General features: G+C 36.2%; 1 protein-coding gene across 1 annotated transcript; it reads right to left on the minus strand.

Annotated features, from left to right (window-relative positions):
- Nucleotides 1-10,382: 10,382 nt before the first annotated feature.
- Nucleotides 10,383-21,660, minus strand: LOC145774822 (uncharacterized). Its single transcript, XM_082586140.1, has 4 exons — nucleotides 21,590-21,660; nucleotides 17,410-17,565; nucleotides 12,059-12,200; nucleotides 10,383-11,729 (listed from the first exon to the last, which is right to left on the minus strand). The coding sequence occupies exons 1-4, from the start codon at nucleotides 21,630-21,632 to the stop codon at nucleotides 11,627-11,629; spliced, it is 444 nt and encodes a 147-aa protein (XP_082442266.1). The 5' UTR covers nucleotides 21,633-21,660; the 3' UTR covers nucleotides 10,383-11,626.
- Between the last annotated feature and the right edge of the window lie 258 nt (nucleotides 21,661-21,918).

The raw sequence follows: 21,918 nt of genomic DNA on the forward strand, positions 1-21,918 counted from the left end.
ACTGTTGAAGTGATTTCATTCTCACCAGTGGCGTATATTTAAGGTGTTCACTGAGCACCCATTCAACTGAAGATTCATTCAATCAATCAAAGCAACTTTTTTCTTTTTATCTAGATTTTTGTGATCGTTTAAACAGCTTTTTTAAAAATCTGTTTGCTTGCCCTTTTGAGATCTTCATAAATTTGTTCTTTACGCTCGACTAACTTCACGTGTTCTCTTCAAGAATTTGAAGTGGAGCTTTTTTTTCTTTATTTTAACTCTGAATCTTCATATTTCTATTTCTATTCCAATGGGTGGCAGTGAACACTCGTGGGATAATAAATAAACAAAGAATCTTCAAAACAGAAAAAAGAAAGCAACGCATGCTTAGGCCTACCATATTTTTATAGCCCAAAAAGAGGACACGTTTCCCAAGCAAGTAAAATTTCGGTAGAATTTTACGTTTAGACAATCTTTTACATCTTTTGGATAATTTTAAGCGTATGCAGCAAAAATTACAGCAAAAAAAAGAAGATAAATTTGTATGCCAGATTTGGCCTATGAATATTTTGCAGCCAGAAATTGAGGAACCATTTACAAAGTAGGTGGGCCCAAAGGCGCAGCAGTCAAAGTCAATCCAACTTCCGGGGGGCGAAGCCCCCCCAGACCCCCAATAATATTTTTGCATTCCTAATACTTGAATCGTTTATACATTGTGTTTTCATGATTGCCTTTCGTGCCAACAAGCGAAAATTTTCCATTTTTGGCCCGATTTGTCCAAAATAAATCACAAAATTGCTCTATGGCGCTGTACAAAATATGGCGATGTACATTGTAGGCTACACACAAATAAAAAGGCAACAATACACACACAGTTATAATACCACATCGGAGTAATAATCTGTAGCATTATGCAGTAGCCTGCTTGCATGTGTAATGATATCATTGTTTTAACCATAAAGACCATAAAGAAAAATTATATTGATTGATAGATTGCTCCACCAATCTCACGCAACCACACCCACACCTGTCGCCCATCAATAGTGGGCTCAACAGAAAAGTTTAAAGATTTGATGTCATCATTGAGCCATCAAAGATAATCAAACTAGTGTGTATCAAATGAGTGAAGACTTTTTTTGGAACTCCCTCTCTGATTTGCCGTTTTCGCTACCTTTTAAAAGAAATTTGGTTTTCAAAAGTGGGTGGGCCAGGCCCACCCAGAAAATAAAGTAGGTGGGCCCAGGCCCACGAGGTTCCTTCATGCCTGTTTGCAGCCCTCTTATACCGCCTGATTTGTTAGCCTACATTCTGCAACACGTTTCCAGATTTTCCAACTTTTGGTTACTGTCTGAGTGAAATTTTTAAAAATCATATTTTAACATCTTTTGCTCTCTTTCACAAGTGACACAATGAGTTTCAACATCACAAGGGTTGGAAAAACGAAGACAATTTAGCCTATAAGATTTCAGTCAGGCTGGTAACAGGACTTGCTTACAAGGACTTTTTAACAGTATGCTTAAACGTTTTTTAATATAGTTTTTCTCATTTTTGATTGCTTCCTCAAGGCAACAAAAAGCTTTTATATTATTACAAGTCAGCAAAAAGTGAAAATATCTGATTTTAAGAAAATTTAAGTCAGACAGCAACGATGGCAAAATTTACAAAATGTGACAAATCAGGCACCACCTCCAGGTAGCAATGCCTTAAGAAATTACAAAATTGTTGGCATGAAATATGATTGAAATTGTATGCTACTCAATAGTTAAGTTAAGATTCTGAAAACGGACTGAGGTAACTATAAAGCTGTTTGTTTCCATGCACCATTGAGGCTGAAACGAGAATCGTACATAAAATGCGTTCTATTTACATTTGCATAAACTGAAAGTATCTATGCCACGATTTCTTTTTGCAGTAGCCCACCGTAAGCTATGTTATGCATGGTGCACTTTTGGACATTTTTTCCTACTTTCTTCACCTGACCAACGAGCCAAACTCTTAAGTTGGTAATCATAACGTCTACAAGCGTTGAATCAATTTAATAAAGTCTGAGTAAAAAGATTATTTTTTTATAAAAGTACGTAGAGGGCCGTAAATTATAAATACGATAAACTTTTTTGCATTTTTCTGTTTGTAGGTCACATTTTTTAATGTAGGCTATTTCCTCGTGATTTAGCCTACACAGCCCACTTATTTTGTGATTTTTCAAATTTCTTATTTCGTCGCAAATTTCCTTATAAAATTCCAAATTCAAAGTCACAAATTTCCGATAACCGCGAAACAATGGTGTTTGATATGTTACAATACAGTTAGACGTCTGATTGTTTACAACAACGGATCAGCAACATAGGCTACGCCAACTTTTTGAATTATTTTTGAATATTAGCCTACATTGGTGCAGAAAATTGTTTTGGAAAGAACATACAAGCCATCGTCGAAAATTTGCACAACAATAAAATCCTGTTGAAAATTTAAGCAATAAAACTCAAACTAACACAGAGGACATTTGAGCATTTCTTAATGTCTTCGGAGGACTATCCATTTTTCTTGAAAAATGTTCATCAAAATTTATCTGTTTAAGTTTGTCACTCTCAATGCACAGAATGCTCAGTGCGGACCTTTCTTGAGACATTGTCGATCTCAATTTATTTTTGATGCTTTTGAGCCTTGAGAAAGATCTCTCTCTTGAGCAGTTTGATTGATTGAATCTTTATCCCTCGACTGGGAAAGCTTCTTGCAGAGCTTAATCCTGGCAGTTTCGCATACTTGTAGAGGCTTTGAATCACTGACGCAGGCCCGATCACCGAGATTGACAGAGTGAAGTTTCCGATTGTTGAAGTCTTGTTGCCGGGAAATTATTCCATTCACTAGGTGCCGCTGAATGGAGAGAAGTCCTTAACGTGCGTTGCTCAAGCGCATACCCCGAGAGTCGAACCAGCGCCGCTTGATCTTGAAGCTACTTCGTTCCAGAAGTGACGCGCTAACCAATTGAGCTATCGGTTAGTGACCTGACCATTAAGCTTAGAAACAGTCTTACTATTGCTTCCACGTTAGGAAAGGCAGTGTTAATTTTTTCCTTGCATATAATTTCATAAAGGTCTCCATGAGACAAGGAAATAGATTGCTCTTCTGTACCGGTAAGCCCTTGGTTTTGTGTTTGTTTCACGCACAAATGAAAATGTAGAAGTTCATCAGTAAGTTTCGGGTCAACATCTTCCGGATACGCTTCCTTTAAAAGTTCTACGCCTCGTACAATTTCTACCTTAGTTGCTTTTAGATGAGTAAGAAAGAGGAACATTTCTGCAATGTCACTGTACACCTTAGCTCTTCTTCTTAAATTGGCTTCAAGCGCGTCAAGCATAGGGATAATGGAATTTAATTCAAATCTTTCCTTTGAAGGAGAGTTCACTTAAAGCGTCAGGTGCAATTCTTTGTCTCCTAGTGACAGCTCTGTAGTTAATATTCGGCAAGGTTGCTTTTGCTTACTGATCAAACTTATCTCTAATTTCGCTTAGAAAGTCTGTCAAATCAATTGTGTATAGAATTTTTACTCTGAAAAGCTTGATAGGTAAGCTTACTTTGTGAGTTACAACTCTACCCATAGCCTATAGATACTTTAGGTATGGTTTAAACTCGTCAAGTTTTTAAAAGAATTACAACTTCGAAACCGAATTTCGAGGCCTCAGAACGTTGAGGCCCTAGGCTTTAGCCTGTCTAGCCTATTGGTATATCCGGCCCTGGGTAGCCCTATGCATGCTTTAATATAGACAAGGGTGTTCAAGACAGGGTTTGAACAACTATTATGTAATTACAATTCTCTTGCAAAAAGCAACAAAAAAATCTGAGAATTTGGTCAGCTGCTGGTAAATATGTAAACTTGGTATAGTTGACTTTTAAAAAGGCGAGGCCGAGAGATAATTCGAGAAAATATCCTTACCAGCTGATGTTATGGAATGCAAAAACTCTTCATGTAGAGACAAGTCCCATTTGGCTGCTATTGATAATGTAGTCTCTTCTGTTCATGAGGCATTTAAGGCCACTGTAAAAAATTCTTGTGTGTCTGAATTAGATTGATGCACTCCACACTCTCAAGTTCCGGGGTGGAATAACCAAGTCAAGCATCTGCATTCAGAAGCTAGGCTGCCTTTCTCCGCTGGGTTTATCACGGTAAACTATTTAAAGGTGAAGTAGCCTACATGTAAAGATGAAAAAGTCCAGTGCTCTATTTAAATCTACATTTCGCTCCTGCAAGTGTAGCTGGGAGAGACATAAGGCAGATTTTCTAGCTACTAACCTTCAAAATGACTGCACCAAGAAAAGCTTTTGGAAAAAAGTTAAAGCAGTTAGTAGAAAGCATACTTCTTTGTCTGCTCAAGTAGGTGATGTTGTTGGAGCCAATAAGCTTGTAAAAATGTAAAAAGATTATTACAGATCCTTAATCTTCAAATAAAAAAGAATATGATACTAACCTCTTCTTTCAAACGGATTTTTCCTCATTCCATTGTGATGTTAGTGTAATTGGTATAATATTGTATAAATTACCTTTAAGTGGACGGGAAGGCAAAGAAGCCAATCTTTGTGACCACCTTTAGGCATGCTTTAAAGCAGTGGTTCTTAACCAGGGTTCGATCGAACCCCTGGGGTTCGACGAAGCTGTTTCAGGGGTTCGGCGCGAACGTCCTCAACATAAACACACTGCCTACTGAATGACATATCAGCGAATATTTTTGAATCACACTGACCTACGATGGTTATCGAGGGGGAAGTGATGAATCGGGTTTTTGCTTTGCGTAATTGGAGTTCTTGAAAAGTCGCAACCATCGGCATTCGAAACACTTTGAGGACACGTTTTATCCTTGCTTTGCCTTATTTGGCTGACACCTCAATCAGCTGCATTACCAAATGCAAGGAGGTGGTAAAAACGTAAGAGAAGCTGAAGAGCAAATGAGAGCTTTTCAGATGAAATTGCAGTTATGGTGGCAGCGATTGGAAAATAACAAGTTTGCTAACTTTCCACGTCTGGACGAGATAGTAATGAGTTCCGATGAAGCAATTAATGGCGAAGTTGCAGAAGTTCAGAGGCTTAAACCAGTATTTACTGAGCATTTGCAGAAGTTGCAAAATCCATTTCAAAACGACCTTCCTGAACAAACGCAATATCCAGCATGGATACGTCAACCGTTTGTTTATGATACTTCAACAGCAGATATAAACAGTTCCATACTTGGATGAAATTGTCGAGCTTTAAGAAAGCGACAAGGTGCAAAAAAGGAAACTTCAACCCAACAAATCTTCAAACCTTTTGTTGCCAACAAAATAAAGCAAAATTATCCTCAAATTACATAAGTTGCCCTTGAAGTTCTCGTGCCATTCGTAACCACTTATTTATGCGATCATGCGTTTTCTATTCTGGTGGATGTTGGGCAAAAAAACGAAACCGGCCTGCATGCGAAAATTACATGAGAATTGCTGTTTTCCAGACAAAGTCTCGAGTCTCATTATTGGTCTCAGAAAAACAACAACAGAAGTCTCATTAATACAGTAATGTATTACTATTAAATGTGGTAGATTTTTGTTTTGTGATTAAGCGAAAATTTGGGGTTCAACGAAAGCTTGCAGATTAGCGCAAGGGTTCGGCAGGTTATTAAAGGTTAAGAACCACTGCCAAGTGTCGTACCAAAGACACAGCCACATGCTCGTGGGCGGTGTCGAACCGTCGCCCTTTCGAACGTCGTTCCAGGGCTCTCACCACTCGGCAATGCAGCCGACACCACCACCACCACAACAACTGAACTGGTACTATGACTTTCAAGAAAAGAATCCGTAGTGAACTGACTGAAAAGAATGCACCACCCAAAGACTGGGAAAAACAATACTGGTTCTAATTTAACGCTATAAGCGTTGGTTTGAGAGAAACCCAGTGTAACTGGAATGCTTCAAGCAATGCACCTAAGCACAATGTGGCATGCGGCAGATGCACAACGCTAAAAAGACGTAAAACCACGTGTATATGTATCAAACTATCGATTGCAAGAATGCGCTCAAAATATTAGTTAGCGTTCCAAATTCCTAATAAACGAGACAAATTCTTAAAGAAACGCACAAATTCTAGCTAGTGTTTCAAATTCCTAATAAACGACACAAATTCTTGTAGCAAAACTGTAGGGATCAATAAGGCCTCCAGGTTTCACAACGGCAATAAGACGCAAGGAAAATAAGAAAATCCGCAGGAGCTACACTATCATTGCAGTCTAGAAATGGTTGCTGAATGCTGAGCCATTGAAAGACAGTACTCAGGTTAAGCCTCTAAAGTTCACCACATTGAGTGAACTAAACCCTGTGCAGAAACTCTTCACCCGTTAAACCTCAAGAGCACCAGCTTACTCGAAATATAAACCTTCAACGCATACGCGTGTCGTGTGCAGCCTACCTTACGCGTGTACACGTTCATCTCTAGCAACTCGGAGTACCATACATTTGTTGTAGTCCATTGGCATTTGCAACTTATCACGTCGTAAAATTAGATTTCACTTTTTGTCATGGTTTACATTTCTTAATACGTTTAATTTCACATATTGCCAGCCACAATATAACTAAGTTTTAACATAATCCTTCAAATAAACTGCAAGGAAAACACCCCTGTTACAGTTCCTTCTTTCGTATCAGTATTACTGATGTTAAACATGGTTGCCAACCATGTTTGCTTCGTGGATCGAAACGTTCAACTGATGACAACTTTTTCACCGGAGTTCTCCTACTGGTGGAAAGGATTTTCAAGTTGCTATCCGGGAATCATACAAATATTCTGGTAACCTTAATTGGCTCTTATATTCAATGCAGACTTGTTTTATTGCAAGGTTTACATCAAACACTCATCCTAAAGTTAATCAACAAACAAAAAGCAAAGAAGCCAAATTAAAAGTGTAATTGTGACTTGATTGTTATTTTCGAAACTTTGGTTATTCTGATGCGTTGATGATGGAATTATATCATTGAACGAAAGAAGAGCAGAAATATCAGTCACAAATTTCGATTATGACCAATATTTCAATCAGGGATTTCAATAAGCGCATGAATGAAAAAACAATTCAATTTGATTGCAGCGAACACTGCGGATTTAAGCAGGCGAACATTATCCTGCAGCATATTGCTGATATAGCGCTGCGATAGCTATGCGCCAAGGTGACCACTCTAGAGCCCAGTTTGAGCCAACCAGTCATCTTAGCAAAGCTTTATGAAATGTATCTTTTCATGCAGTGTTTCCTTATCTTAACGGTGGGTAAGCAACCTATCTACAAGTATCATTAGATATTTTAGATTTTGGGTAAAAGCTTCGGGCCATTTATCACAGAGCAATGAACGACAAACATTGTATTTTACATCGAACTGTTTTGTGGTAATCTCTGCGTGGATTCATTTATTTTGAGAAATATAACACAATGTCATGCAACACAGCGAAGATATTACGTCATCTACAAACTAGTTTTCAGGGGCACTCTAACTAAAACAGTAAAATAATTCGTTTAATAAAACACTGGAAATGGGATGCAAATACTAAACAATGACAATTCAATCAAAATTTAAGTTATATCACTTGCACAGGCCAATCGAATAATATGTCACTTATTGTCTATGGAGACCTTGAACTTTCACCAGCTGATTGAGCATGTAAGAACAGAAAATAGCCACCAGAGCTTATCTCACCGCCAGGGCTGGTCAGAGGTTAACAACAAAACAATGCCTGATGAAATCAACGAAAATGACGACTACTTCTGGCTTACTCTGCATTGATATAAAACAACGTTGAAAACACAAAAGAACATCGTTCTTTGTTGACAGCGCTGAAAACTGAAAAAAAAGAGGATTTTCTGAAAAATTAGTTTCATTTCCACATATTAGCCTACGCTCTTTTATCGTTTTGAAACGATGATTCAACAACAAAATAAAGTACAAAATAAGTTGTTTGCTGTTTTTAACACAAGAAAATGCGACAAACATAAAACGAGACAAACAAATCTGCCTTTATAAAAAGGAAAGTAAAAGATTTTGAATTTTAAAATGCAACAAAACAAAACATTGAAAAGTCATCGATGTGATGACGCAACCAGTTAATGACAACTATATCGCTACAATGAATAGTTCTTCCTTGAAAGCTTCAACATTTCCAACTACTTCCCACGTATTCTTCGCTGCATCATAAGTTTCTATTGCGTCGGAATATTTGTAAATCGTGATGGAATAAAAAAATTAGAACACGAAACTATAATATTAAAAGACAAAACAGTGTTCAAAATTGATAATAATTGAATTAATTCAGTCAAATCAACTCTTTCATTTGGAACAGTTGAATATTGCATATTTGAAATATTAAAAACAAAATGGACTAAAACTTAAAATTCTACATCAGCGATGGACAGATTCAACCAAACTATGTTTCAATAAATTGTAATAATCTCATATTAAGTTATTAGAATCTCGTATGTTTCTATTCACAGGTTGTAGACTCCATTAATTCAACTTATTCATGCTTTCTATGCATTGATGACGTCCACAAACAACCACTCACCCTCCAGCGACATACACCATCCCGTCTATGACGCATGAACCGTGTAACCTTCTTGCAACGTTCATATCAGCAACATCGGACCATGCTTGCTTCCGTGGATCGAATCGTTCAACTGAAGACTACTGTGGTGTTAACTTGACAACTTGAAGTTACTGTGATGTGACAGCTGCAACTGGCAACATTTACACTGCATTTTTTATGTATTAGGAAACAGTGGAGAACTTTTATACGGCCACACAAACTTGTGATGCCACGTTCAAAAGTATGACACATTTTCATTCACTTTCCAAAGTAACACGTCACACAAAATAAAGAACTTTAGATCATAACCAAACAAAGCATTTTACACTTTGGATCCCATTGCCCTCTTGGGCTTTGCTGTAAAAATATACAATAGAGGGGAGAAAACCAAGAAAGGGCGACAAGCGAGGGACAGCGCATTTTCAAAAAGTTAGAATGATCACGAAACTTGTTGAATACCATGCCGCCCATATGAAACGAGGTAAGACCATTATTTGAATTTTTCATTTCCGATGTCTTATTTGGACAGAAGTGTTTTCAGGTTTGACGTTATTGCGATCATCCACCAGCAAACAGTGCGATTTACGATTATGCTTGACCAAAATGTTTCCCAATATTGAAAAACTCATTGAAAATTACCAAACTCATCCATCTCGTTCAAGAAAGACCATTTGCTGTGACTCGTGTTCTTCCCAAACAACCGCTTTATCTGGTCCAGATCGGGTGCGGATCTACTCAGTTAAGTGACTGTTTGGGTTGTTTAATATATTTGTAATAAATTTGCAACGTGTTTATGGGTTTCTTGGGGCCGATGATAATGTAGACTTCTGTAAGGGAGGAACAGTAGGCCTACACAAAGATTGAAAACCACTGCTCCAGAGACCAGAGTCTAAGCTTCATTCGGGTAATATATGAAGACTGCAAAGTTACATTCTGGATCTCGTTGTAAAACTTTCATTGAGTAGATGAAATAACCTAACTTGCAGGTAACTATAGTTCAACAAGCTTACACTTCAAGTAACAAATACTATACAAATTTTTCGCTAAGAAAAATATTTTGAAACGAAGACAAAACAAGGAATTTGAGTCAAAACAAAATTTTCAAAATGTGTTTGTTTTGAACAGCTCGAGCTGTAGCATAGTTTTCCAGTATTATTCATAATAGCCTACTTCAAAAACCCTACCACAACAAAATAAATCCAAAGCAACAGACCGGCCACGTTCACAAGTATTTTATCAAAACGACTACCAAGCAGTTTTTTGAAACCTTGTTTTTTTTAAGAATTGTGCTTGGCAGTTGACGGTTTTGTCCGAAGCTCTCCAAACCAGTGACGTAAATTTGATTGTGCGGCAAAGTGCAATTTGTCGGGTCAAACGATCGCATATCAGTCAATACAATTGCTCAAGAACAAGGTAGGCTAGTAAATACATTTGCAATAAGTTTACGTGGATTTTCGCAAAATATTTTTATAGCACCACGCTATGATCAAAGCTACCACTTGTTTTTACGCTGTTGGCCGTAAACATCAATGGACCAAGTCTTCAGAGGCTACCATTGCAATCTCTAGAAATGGTTGCTGAGTAATTGAAAGACACTAGATACCCAGGTTATGCTTTTAAAGTTGACCACATTGAGTGAACTCAGCCTTGTGCAGAAATTCTTCACCGGTCAAACCTCAAGAGCACTATAGGTTACCCGAAATATAAACTAGTTGAATAGTTGATATAAAATAGTTGATATCCAAGAATCATACAAATATTCTGGTAACCTTAGTTGGCCCTTAGTCTATATTTAATACAGACTTGTTTTATTGCAAGGTTTACATAAAACACTCATCCTAAAGTTAATCACCAAGCAAAAAGCAAATAAGCCAAATTAAAAGTGTAATAGTGACTTGATTGTTATTTTTGAAACTTTGATTATTCTGATGAGGACATGGAGTTATATCATTGAAGAAAAGAGCAGAAATATCAATTACAAATTTCGATTATTACGTACACTTCTATAAGGGAATCAAGGAAAGAACAATTCAATTTGATTTGCAGCGAGCGCTACGGATTTAAGCAGGCGAACATTATTTTGCAGCATATTGCTGATATAGCGCTGAGATAGCTATGCGTCAAGGTGACCACTCTAATGCTCAAGTTTGAGCCAACCAAATTATCTTAGCAAAGCTTTATGAGATGGATCTTATCATGCAGTGTTTCCTTATCTTAACAGTGGGTAAGCAACCTATCCGCAACTATCAATAGATATTTAGATTTTGAGTAGAAGTTTAGCGCTATTTATTATATATAGAGCTATAGAGCTATGAAGCTATGAACGACAAACATTAGAGTTCAAATCGAGCTGTTTTGCTGCAATCTCTCCCTGGATTCAAGTGTTTTGAGAAACATAACACAACAAAATGCAGCACAGCAAAGAAATTACGTAAATTATGAATTAGTTTTCAGAGGCATTCTAGCTAAGCTTAGTAAAATGATGGAAATGGGATTGAAATACTAAGCAATGACAATTCGATCAAAGTTTTGGTTACAACCCTTGCACAGACCAATCAAATAATATGTCACTTAATGTCTCGGGAGACTTTGAGCTAATACGAGTTGGTTGAGCATGTTAGAACAGAATATCGCTTGCATGTTCTCTCTTCGCCAGGGCTGGTCAGAGGTTAACAACAAAACAGTACGAGATGAGATCAATGAAAATGACGACTACTTCTGGCTTACTCTGCATTGATATAAAACAACGTTGAAAACACAAAAAAAAACATCGTTCTTTGTTCACAGCTCTGAAAACTGAAAAAAGGGATTCTCTGAAAAACTAGTTTAATTTCCACATATTAGCCTACGCTCTTTTATCGTTTTGAAACGATGATTTAACAACAAAATAAAATACAAAATAAACTGTTTGCTGTTTTAAACACAAAAAAATGCGACAAACATAAAACGAGACAAACAAATCTGCTTTTATATAAAGAAAAGTAAAAGATTTTGAATTTTAAAATGCAACAAAACAAAACATTGAAAAGTCATCGATGTGATGACGCGACCAGTGAATGACAACTATATCGCTACAATAATTTGTGTGTCTTTAATTTCTTCAACATTTCCAACTACTTCCCACGTATTCTTCACTGCATCATAAGTTTCAATTGCGTCGGTTCCTCTGTAAATTATGATCGAATAAAAATTACAACACGAAGCAGTAACATTAAAAGACAAAACATTGTTCAAAACTGATTGCATTAATTCAGTCAAATCAACTCCGTCGTTTGCAAAAGTTGAATATCGCAAATTTGAAATACCAAGAACAAAATGGACTAAAACTTGAAATTTTACATAAGCGATGGACAGATTCAACCAAACTATGTTTCAATAAATTCTAATGATCTCATATTAAGTTATTAGCATCTCGTATGATTCTATTCACAGGTTGGTAGACTCCATTAATTCAACATATTCATGTATTGATGACGTTCACAAACAACCACTCACCCTCCAGCGACATACACCATCCCGTCTATGACGCATGAACCGTGATAACATCTTGCAACGTTCATATCAGCAACATCGGACCATGCTTGCTTCCGTGGATCGAATTGTTCAACTGAAGATAGGTGGCCACCGCAATATCCTCCTGTTGGAACAAGGTTTCCAAGTTAATATTCACGAATTGTATAAATATTCTGGTAACCTCAGCTGCCTCGTTGAAGCAGTGCAGACTTGTTATACTGCAAGGTTTACACCAAATAATCAACTCAAGTGAGACTAAATGGATGCAAAGTGTACCAGCCAAGATGATGAACAAACTTTCATAGCATCTGCATTGGCTATTGAGTGAACGATTTCGAATGAGTTGCAAAAATGGCAAAATTTTGCTTCATCTCACAAAAATGAACAATGAACATTCATAGCAGTTTGTAGTAAAATAAGCAAAAATATCAATTAAAAAAAAACACATTACTACATTTTATGCAAAGGCTCAATAAGTGACGTCATGCAATGGAAACATTTAGAAATCACAAGTGGTGAGATATTGCAATCATCTTGAATCTGCGTTATAATGACACCCAGGGTTGAGATTTGTTCAGCTGGGGATGCCGCGAGCGTGTTTTACCTGAATTTTGTGTTTATGCAGATTGCGCTAAATATCAATTCACTTTTTTGCTTCAGCACCTTCGATATCATGCACCGTGATTACATTTATTGCCTTATTTTGGTTATTTATTATTGTGTGACAACGATTATTTGGTACCGCATTTTCAATTTTCTTTCGTTTTATTTTAACATAAATATAACATTTCTTTCTGTCGTCAGTCATCTCAGTTTTACATCAGAAGACTGTCAGGCCATTAAAAACTAGTTTTCTACATTGTTTTGTTGTGGTTCTTCGAGCAAAAATGCTCATTGCTCATGTTATCATCATAAATGAACAACTGAACAACTTGAAGCTGAAACAGAGGATAAAATAAGTGACTCTTCATCATTTTGTAATGCAAGATGACAGTGACCACAAGTGGTTTTCAAAAAATCAACATATTATTATTAGCAATGTCGATGATATTTGCAATTCAAAGACTGATACCAAAGTCATGAAAAAACTAAATGATGATGCTAAGGAATGCTATGCCATTAAGTTTCGTCGGATTCCACAAACATGTTTTGCAGTCAGATTTTTACAGTTTGACTCGGTGAAAAAAATGGAATAAAAATTCCACAGAAAATAGTTTCAAATCAGGTTGTTGAGAAAGAACAGCTGCATTAAATGGTCAGATTTGATGGCTTATCACGCGTAGCAGAATATAAAATAAAAGATGCTGATCTAAACTTTGTTTTTGAAATACTAAATTACATGAGTCTCTCTGATTCCGTTCATCACTTCTTTCTGAAATCTTTAAGGTTTTCCACAAAGACACTGTTTTGACAGAAATATAAACGTTTTTGCTGCATACATTTGTGTGCAGCCAAAACGTACAACAGAGTATGCTGCTGAAGTCTGGTTCACTTGTTGTATTGATTTGTTACAATCTGCAGAATTCTGCTGAAGTTATTCCACTGTTGATAAATAAACAACTTGTCAAACAGCCTCCAAGATGAAAACTCGAAGCAACTTCAATTTGCCAACATTCCGTTTCCCGAAGTGAAGCTTACAAACCAGATGAATATTCAAAACGTGGCAAGATCGATTATGCTGGGAACGTTTTCGATGATAGGAACATTCTAGCAAATCATGTATTGGTGATGAAAGTCGATGTTTTATTTTTGGACCGAAACATTTTTTAAGTATTTATCCAGTTGGAAATGAAAAAATCAGATACACTCGTAAATGTAGAAAGTGATCTTAGAAGCTTCGAGCTGTTCATAATGGTGGACGCACAACAATTTCCTGTGTACTTGGAAACGACAAAGCGAATATTTCCGTTGCTTTAAGTTGAAAATTTAAGTTGGCTACTGGAATTTAATGTCAGATTTTATTTTTAAAGCATTACTGCATGTTCTTATTGAAGTTACCACCAATTCTTTATAAATTCAAGGAATTTTTTTTTCAAATAATGATTTGGCAATATCTCCTCTGTCATTAGGTGCCTCAATGTAAATCACTAAATGGGAAGTTTGAAGCAAAAAAACTGATATTTAGCTGTTCACGACTTTTTGTGTCAAGCAGGTTTATAAGAAAATACTTAACAGTTGCAGCCTAATCAAAAACTAACGAAACATGGAAGGCCACGTACCGTGTAGTGACGTCACAATGACAGTCCTCATACTGGCAATGGTTCGTTTCAAAACTTTTCAAAGCAGAGGAAAAGTTAATGCAATGCAGCAGGTTGCTCGTGATCAATAGAACTTGTTAAAATTTTTGCAAAACTAAACAGCAAAACTTGCAAAGTTTCGAATTTTTGGGACTTTGTGAGATTTCTGCCAAATTGAGCAATGTTAGTTTGACCATTGACATTCAAGGACCATCCACATATAGGTCGCAACCCAGTGGTTGAGTAGCACTGAGTCAAGTTACAGTTGTTATCGTGCCTGATTAGACGTAGGGTGTCGCCAATCTATGCCTTGTCATCCTTTGTTCACATAGCTTCTCAAAGCGCTGCACACGCCACACTCAAATCGCTGGACTGGCCTTGTGACGTAATCGTGTGTCAACTTGCTCCAAACTGCGCTGTTCTGAACGCCACGAAGAAGGATTGTGAGTAGAGATGTAAAAAAACGTTTTTTTTTGTTTTTAAAAAAAACGAGCTCGTTTTTTTGTTTTTTATCGTTTTTTTTTGTTTTTTATTCGTTTTTTTTTGTTTTTTTTGTTTTTTTTACCTATTTTTTTATTAAATGTCACAATATGCAGCAATTAGGGTAAACTCATTGCAATAGCGTCTCTTTCAACAAAAAAATAGTCTCATAACTCGTATAACATCTTTCAAATGAGACAATATGTCTCTCAAGTCTCAACACACGAGCCATAAAGGTTTCTCATCGTCTCAAATAGTAACACAGTGTCCTATCAGAGGACTCCTATGGTTGGCACATCTCAAGTATTGTCTGTAATTTGGTTCAGCCAGTTGTTAAATGCAGTACCACACTTGTGTACAGTATCGAAGCCACCTGGGATTTTGGTTAATGGGCATATTACGTTAGGACCAGGTGGTCAGGGTCCTGTTTCTCTACTTCACAAAGGCACTTTTCACCAGCACACCACACCATTACCAGTACAACGTCAAGAGATTGTTCCAGTTGATGTGCATTTGGTGCAAACGTGATGAAAATCACACAAGCGGTTCTCGAGTTATAAGTGAAATAACCTTAGACACTAAGTGGCTTTATAGATAAGGAGCAATAGAAAAACGGCCATATCTCAAGAACCGCTCAACATATTTACATAAGTTTTAGCTCTACCCCCATGTTTTATGGGGTGGGCTATCTGTTTATGAATATTAAAACAAGTTTTGGCTACTACTTTTTGAGATAAAAAGAAATTAACCTCTTGTCGTTACGCACCAATAAAACCATGGTGCGTAAATTAAAAAAAAAAATAATTGGGTAGAAGAAAGATTGATGACAAGTTTGGCAAAAGCAGTGTAGTGCTAAAGTCCCAACTTTTAGCCCAAATCACATTTAAATGTAGTGAAAGATGGAAACGTTTTGATGTTTTTTTATTTTCCCTGAAGAGATTCAATAATCCTTTGTAACGTCATAGTCATGTTTGTTTTCCCTTAATCACACCATTGTGTTGTCATAGACATGTTTAAAAGAAGTATGGGTATTGGTTGCACTTAATCCATCCAATTTGAACTAGTTTGCAGAACTTTGAGACTTTAGCACTTTTTTTTGTTTTTGCCTAACTTTTTGTCAATCTTTCCTCTGCCCAATAAAAAAAATTAAAGTTTGCATCATGGTTTTATTGGTGCGTAACGACAAGAGGTCAATTTCTTTTAATCTCAAAAAACAGTAGGCCTAGTTCTGAAATAAAATAAGTTTTCATCTTTGATGTTTGTTTTGTATCTTTATCCTGCATTGTGGGAATATGGGTAAAACTTTATTCTTGTCAGGAAAAGCATTATAAAGCATTTACTCACTATGTGAACACTGAGCACTGAGCAGTGCTGAAAAACTCCACTTTAAAGGAAAAATTTCTGCATTCAAGGTTGGTAGAATGGTAGTTACTAGCAATAGTCAACATGGGTGGTGGGCATTTGAAAGGAACATTAACCTAAACCTTTTCTGACAAATGCACTAACTTTTGACAGCTAAAAATATCAGTGATAAGGTCTCTTGCATTATATGTCACAAATAATCTGCAAGAAGCATCAATGACGAAGTGTCCAAGATCTTACAACACACAAAAAGAATACTTCTGTTTCAACATTTAAAAAGCATATACATCGTTGGCAAGCTATCAGTTACAAAACATGTTTAAACAAGCTATTGGCAATAGCTTGCATTAGTAAATTACCACGTCCACAAACAAGGTAAATGTGTGTACTGAATACTGCCACCTTGTTTTGTCAAAATTTTGTCAACCCATTGAGTGTGTACAAGAATAACCAGTACCACAGTATACTAACATCATAGGCTAACTTCCATAAAAGGAAAAAAAATTAACTCATCTACATTATGTCATGTATCAAATTTCATTGATTTAATGTTTGTCAGGTCTACTGCCACAAACATGCCAGAGAATGAAGAAGAAAGCGAAACAACATAAGTCCTCATAGGACTATGCAAGAACATATGCTGCCAAACACAAACACTTAGGAATTTCAGCACACCAATAAAACTATTTTTAGTAATTTAATGTTTTTCAAGAGCACTATAATGAAACTAAGCTGTAAATTGCAAAAAAATTGCAACTTTTCCAGAAAAATATGAAAAAAAAACAAAAAAAAACAAAAAACGAGTGTTTTTTTTGGCTCAAGTTTTTTTTGAAAAAAAACACGTTTTTTTTAAAAAAAAACGGTTCGTTTTTTTTGCATTTACATCTCTAATTGTGAGTACCGGATTTGGTTTGTTTCAATCCTTTTGATAATTATTTCGCTTGTCATGGAACGCAAGCCTGTATAAACAAACGATCCAGATATCACGCCAACGAAATGGTTAATAAAGTTAAATCTCAAAAATTGAGAAAAATGCTCGTTAAATATTTTTCAATTTTACATTAACTTTTTTATTTATCAACTTTGAAAGATTTTCTCATGCTCGACTGGAACTTAGTTGCGTATTTTCTATTATTTATATTGAGCTGATCAGAAAAACTTCACATTCTAGATGTCCTAGTTCTAGTTGTTACAAACAGATCAATATAAACATGGCAACAAACGTTGATATCATAATACTACAACCGATCCTACCTATTGCATAGACTTGATCGTTCAAAACAACTGCAGGGAAGCCACATCTTTTAACTTTCATCGACGGAATTCCTCTCCACCGACCTTCTCGTGGATCCATGCATTCCACTGTGTTCAACCACACTCTGTTCAAACCACCGATAGCGTATATCAACCCTGTTGGAGATTGATGGTTTGTTTATAACAATATTCCAATTTCATCCCCAGATTTCTGTATAAATCAATGCTTAAATAAAAAAATACAACACAAAGTGATTGTTGCGACTGTATCAATGATAATAATGATGGAAGGTGCGACGACTACAGGAATGCTGCACACCAGCAACTACATCCGTTCATTTCGTGAACTCAGAAATTGGACATTAAATATTTACTTTCCAAAAGTTCTTAAATTTGAAAAAATATTTTCTCTTCTTTAACATAAATATAAATCGAAATAAAGTGCAACAAACAATTTAGTTTTGTTGAAAGTTATGTAAAACATTGTTATGCTATTACGACAGTATTGTAAATACTAACTTCAACATCTTTTGATAAGCAACAAGTGTGATTGTACATACACAAATAAGTAATAAAGCATTTGTAACACATCCTTATAGGCTACTGTTTCAAAAGTAGTATGGCGTCATATTTCATGACGACACAAATATGGCAATCTAGCAAAAATGTCAAACTCGGCAACTATCAGTGACAGCATCTGGATGCGAATGTCGCCGTTCCCAGGATGAAACCTGGCGAACATCATTACATACATAAAACAGCAAAAATAGTTCGAGTCAATCTAGGATTGAGTTATTTTTGCATAAAAATCGATGTGATGAAAATCAAACAGTGTAGTCGAACTGTATAATCGAAGGTGTGTAGTCGAACGAAAATATACAAATTCTCAATTTCTAACTGTCCGACTAAGTCCAATATAACGTACAAAACTGGCACTTTTTCAAATTCAAAGCTAAATTTTTAGAGTGATTGGTTTAATGATGTTTTTGGTATTTCGTCATTTAACTACCATAAATCGTTATTTAATTTTATACAAAAGGTGTATAAAACTTGTAAGAGAGTGGCTACATATATTTAAGCATAAAAGTGCAACACGCGAAAACATTTCAAAAATACTTCACTTACTTTAATTTGACGCAAAAGATTTTGTCTTGATTTTGTTTCAAATTAAATTGCCAAAAATTTCGTTTTTATTGTAAATAAACGTCATTTCGAGCAAACATAAGCAATTGTACTTCCCACTAAGTCGAAAGAACAATCATTGAGACAAAGAAATGAACTTAAACAGAAAACTGTAACAATCAGTGACACAAAAATAACACAAGCAACAAACGTGCTATTGTTCCTCGTTTTATATCAAGCCAGAGTCGGAATCGTGCTTTTTCCACCGATTCCGACTCCCGATATATCACACATATTTCGAATCCACACAGCCCTGATAAGCTCAAATAATTCGATGCAAAATTTTGAAATAACAATTGCTGCATGCGATATTATTTTAAGACATGAATTTTGCAGAATATTCACAATTTGCTTGGAATGCTTAGCTCACAAATTATTTTAATTTTATTGAAAAAAAAATCAAATAAGAACAGAACCAACATTTGTTGCAAAGTAAGTTGGTGCACAGAGCTGCGATTTTTGCCTTTTTCGGCAACGACGTCGCTCGACACGCGCCGTTACTATTCGACAAACGCCGTGCCTTACGGAAAAAAACTGAGAGAGGACTAAACGTCGTCAGGTCGAGAAACAATCGGGGGGGGCATCACGTGATGCAATCATAAGAGTGCCGACTTACGTAAATTTTCTTGCGCCAGGTACTTCAAGGCAAGGCCTAAAAGCGACGCTTCACGCGAGAAATTCCCAAGGCGTCCGCGCTGCCATTTTGAACACTGCGGGAGAATGCTTTGATCGAAGTTCTAACGCTTGGCATCAAACATTTCGCCACACACGTTTCGTGCTATTCGACACAACGGGTTTCTTCTATAGATGAAATAACCTAGGCTACTTTTAGTTGTCAACGTCTATGCCAGTTTGTATTTTGCCGTTTGAGCCAATTAACAATATTGCTCTTTTAAATGACTGTTGGATACCTGTTACGAAAGTTTTTCACACGTAGAAAACAGCCTAGTTTCCGACCAGTCGTTCAAAAATACAGATGAAAAAAGCCGCTATTTTTATGGAAAGAAGTTCTCTTTCAGAACATTTTGAACGCTGCGCGAAAATGCTTTGATCGAAGTTCTAACGCCTAGCATCACACATTTCGCCACACACGTTTCGTGCTATTTGACACAACGGGTTTCTTTTATAGAATAGATAAAATAACCGAAGTAAGCTACTTTTAGTTGTCAACGTCTATGCAAGTTTGTATTTATGTCTGACTTATGCACTTGTTGTTCCAAGATTGGAGACATGTTTTGCAATGTGAATAAAGAATAGTAGACAGATAAACACGGTTGCAACTCGACTCCCTTCCACTAAAAGGGTTTCCGTGATTACGTAATGGGCAATTTTGCACTTGCATTCACAAAAGCACACAACGCAGCTAGCAAAACCCGACGTTTTTACATTGATTCAACGTCTGCAGACGTTGAGTCACAATGTATGACATGTATAAACAAGTTTGCTGGCTGGGAAGTCTGGACATCTGCAGGAAATTTGTCTCGCACCAAGCAAGATGCCATCCTTTGAAAGATTTGACAATGATGGACTTATGTAGCCAGTGCATGATGACGAAAACAAATTGAGATTTCCTTTCTGTAATATAACTTAGAGCAGGTGATTGATACAGGAGAAAATAATCGCAGAAGCACACAATAAATTGACGTCTACAGTGGGATACTTATTACGCAAGTTTTTTACATCAAGAAAATAGCCTAGTTTCCGACCAGATGTTCAGAATCAGAAACACAGATGAGAAAGGCCGCTATATTTAAGAGTTCGCTTCTAGAAGAACAGTAGGTAGTCACTGGGCGTGGACAAGGCAAGGTAATAGGCAAGTTGTAAGAACAGCATAGCTCTGCCCAACGACAGATAGGATAGTCTTCAATTAGTCAGTAGATAACTAAAAAACGAAAGAATCCTCCGACAACACGGATGGCAAAAGCTTAGATCTTACCGAGAAGCCGTCAAGGTTCAGCAAACAGCAAGTGATGTGCGGGATCTGTTTCAAGATGTTATTGAAAGAAGATTTTCCAATTTACTTCGGCACATCATTCAGGTAAACTTCAGGCTCGTAGCGTTTCGTAGCCTATCGCAGAGCATTCTCAATTTTGAACATGTTTAATTTAATAGTGGTAAGCAAAAGCATGGATATCAGGACAATAGATGGTCAAAAAATTAACAACATGGACACCACGAGAAACCAAAAGAAAGAAAGGAAAACCAAAAGTGAGATGGAGGGACGACATTGACAAACAATGCAATTCATTCAATTGGTACCAACTATTACATAATCATATAAATTGGCATGAAAAGGGTAAAGCTTACGATCTGCAGTGGGCTCTCACAGGCTGAAAATGATGATGATGATGATGATGATTTAATGTTTAATGAAATGGCTATAAATCATTCAAAGCATGTTAATTTTTGGAGCGTTTAGCATTCAGAGATTCTTGTGCGTATGGTTTCAAACGCATAGAAAACATCGGACATAATTTTTTAATATCAAGATTTTAAAATTATCTCTTAAACCTAATTTCTGCAAAGTCCATTTAAACTTGTTAAGCAGTATAATTTGCTTCTAAGAACGAAATAAAAAGGATTATTTGGCGAAAATTGATGACGATGATAATTACGTTTTCTTGTTTTTTTGAACTACTGTATAACTGATCTATCTTCTTGAACGTAATTATGTCGAGGCAAAAGGTTAAACGACAAAAGGACTTGAGCATTGTGCAGTAATGGTTGGGGCGAAACAACAACCAACTAACTGTGCAATAATTACACTTGGAAAACATTCGATTGAATGAGATTGATCAATCCCACCATGAATCAACAGAATAAAAAATTGTTAGTGAAACCAATGAAATTATAATGTAATGAATTACTGTAAGATCGTAATGTTTACTTATTAATTTGATGAATGAGTTTTACTGTATAACAGTGTTGACACCATCTTTGAATTACTTCATCACAACACATTGATTACACTTATTTAATCTTTTAACAAAGTTCAAACCTCCAGTGGAAGACAAAGCATGAGCACAACGACCTTCATTCATATCAACGCTGTTGTACCATTTGTCTTCAACAAAGTTGTAACTTACACACGAAGTCAAACCAGTGTGACCATTTTCTGTTCCACCAACAGTAAAGATCGAATCTGTTCATGTATAAACAATGATTCTCTTCAATTGTAATTTTGTTCAAAATAATTAGATTAAATAAATAACAGAAACTTAAATAAATAGATTTAATCATTTTCATAATTATTGCCAAAAATAATACAAATTTTATAATAAACAATGCGAACAAATTTTGTTATGTATAAACGCTGGAATTAAAGAA

Source organism: Aplidium turbinatum, chromosome 7, assembly GCF_918807975.1.
Source record: "Aplidium turbinatum chromosome 7, kaAplTurb1.1, whole genome shotgun sequence".
NCBI lineage: Eukaryota > Metazoa > Chordata > Ascidiacea > Aplousobranchia > Polyclinidae > Aplidium > Aplidium turbinatum.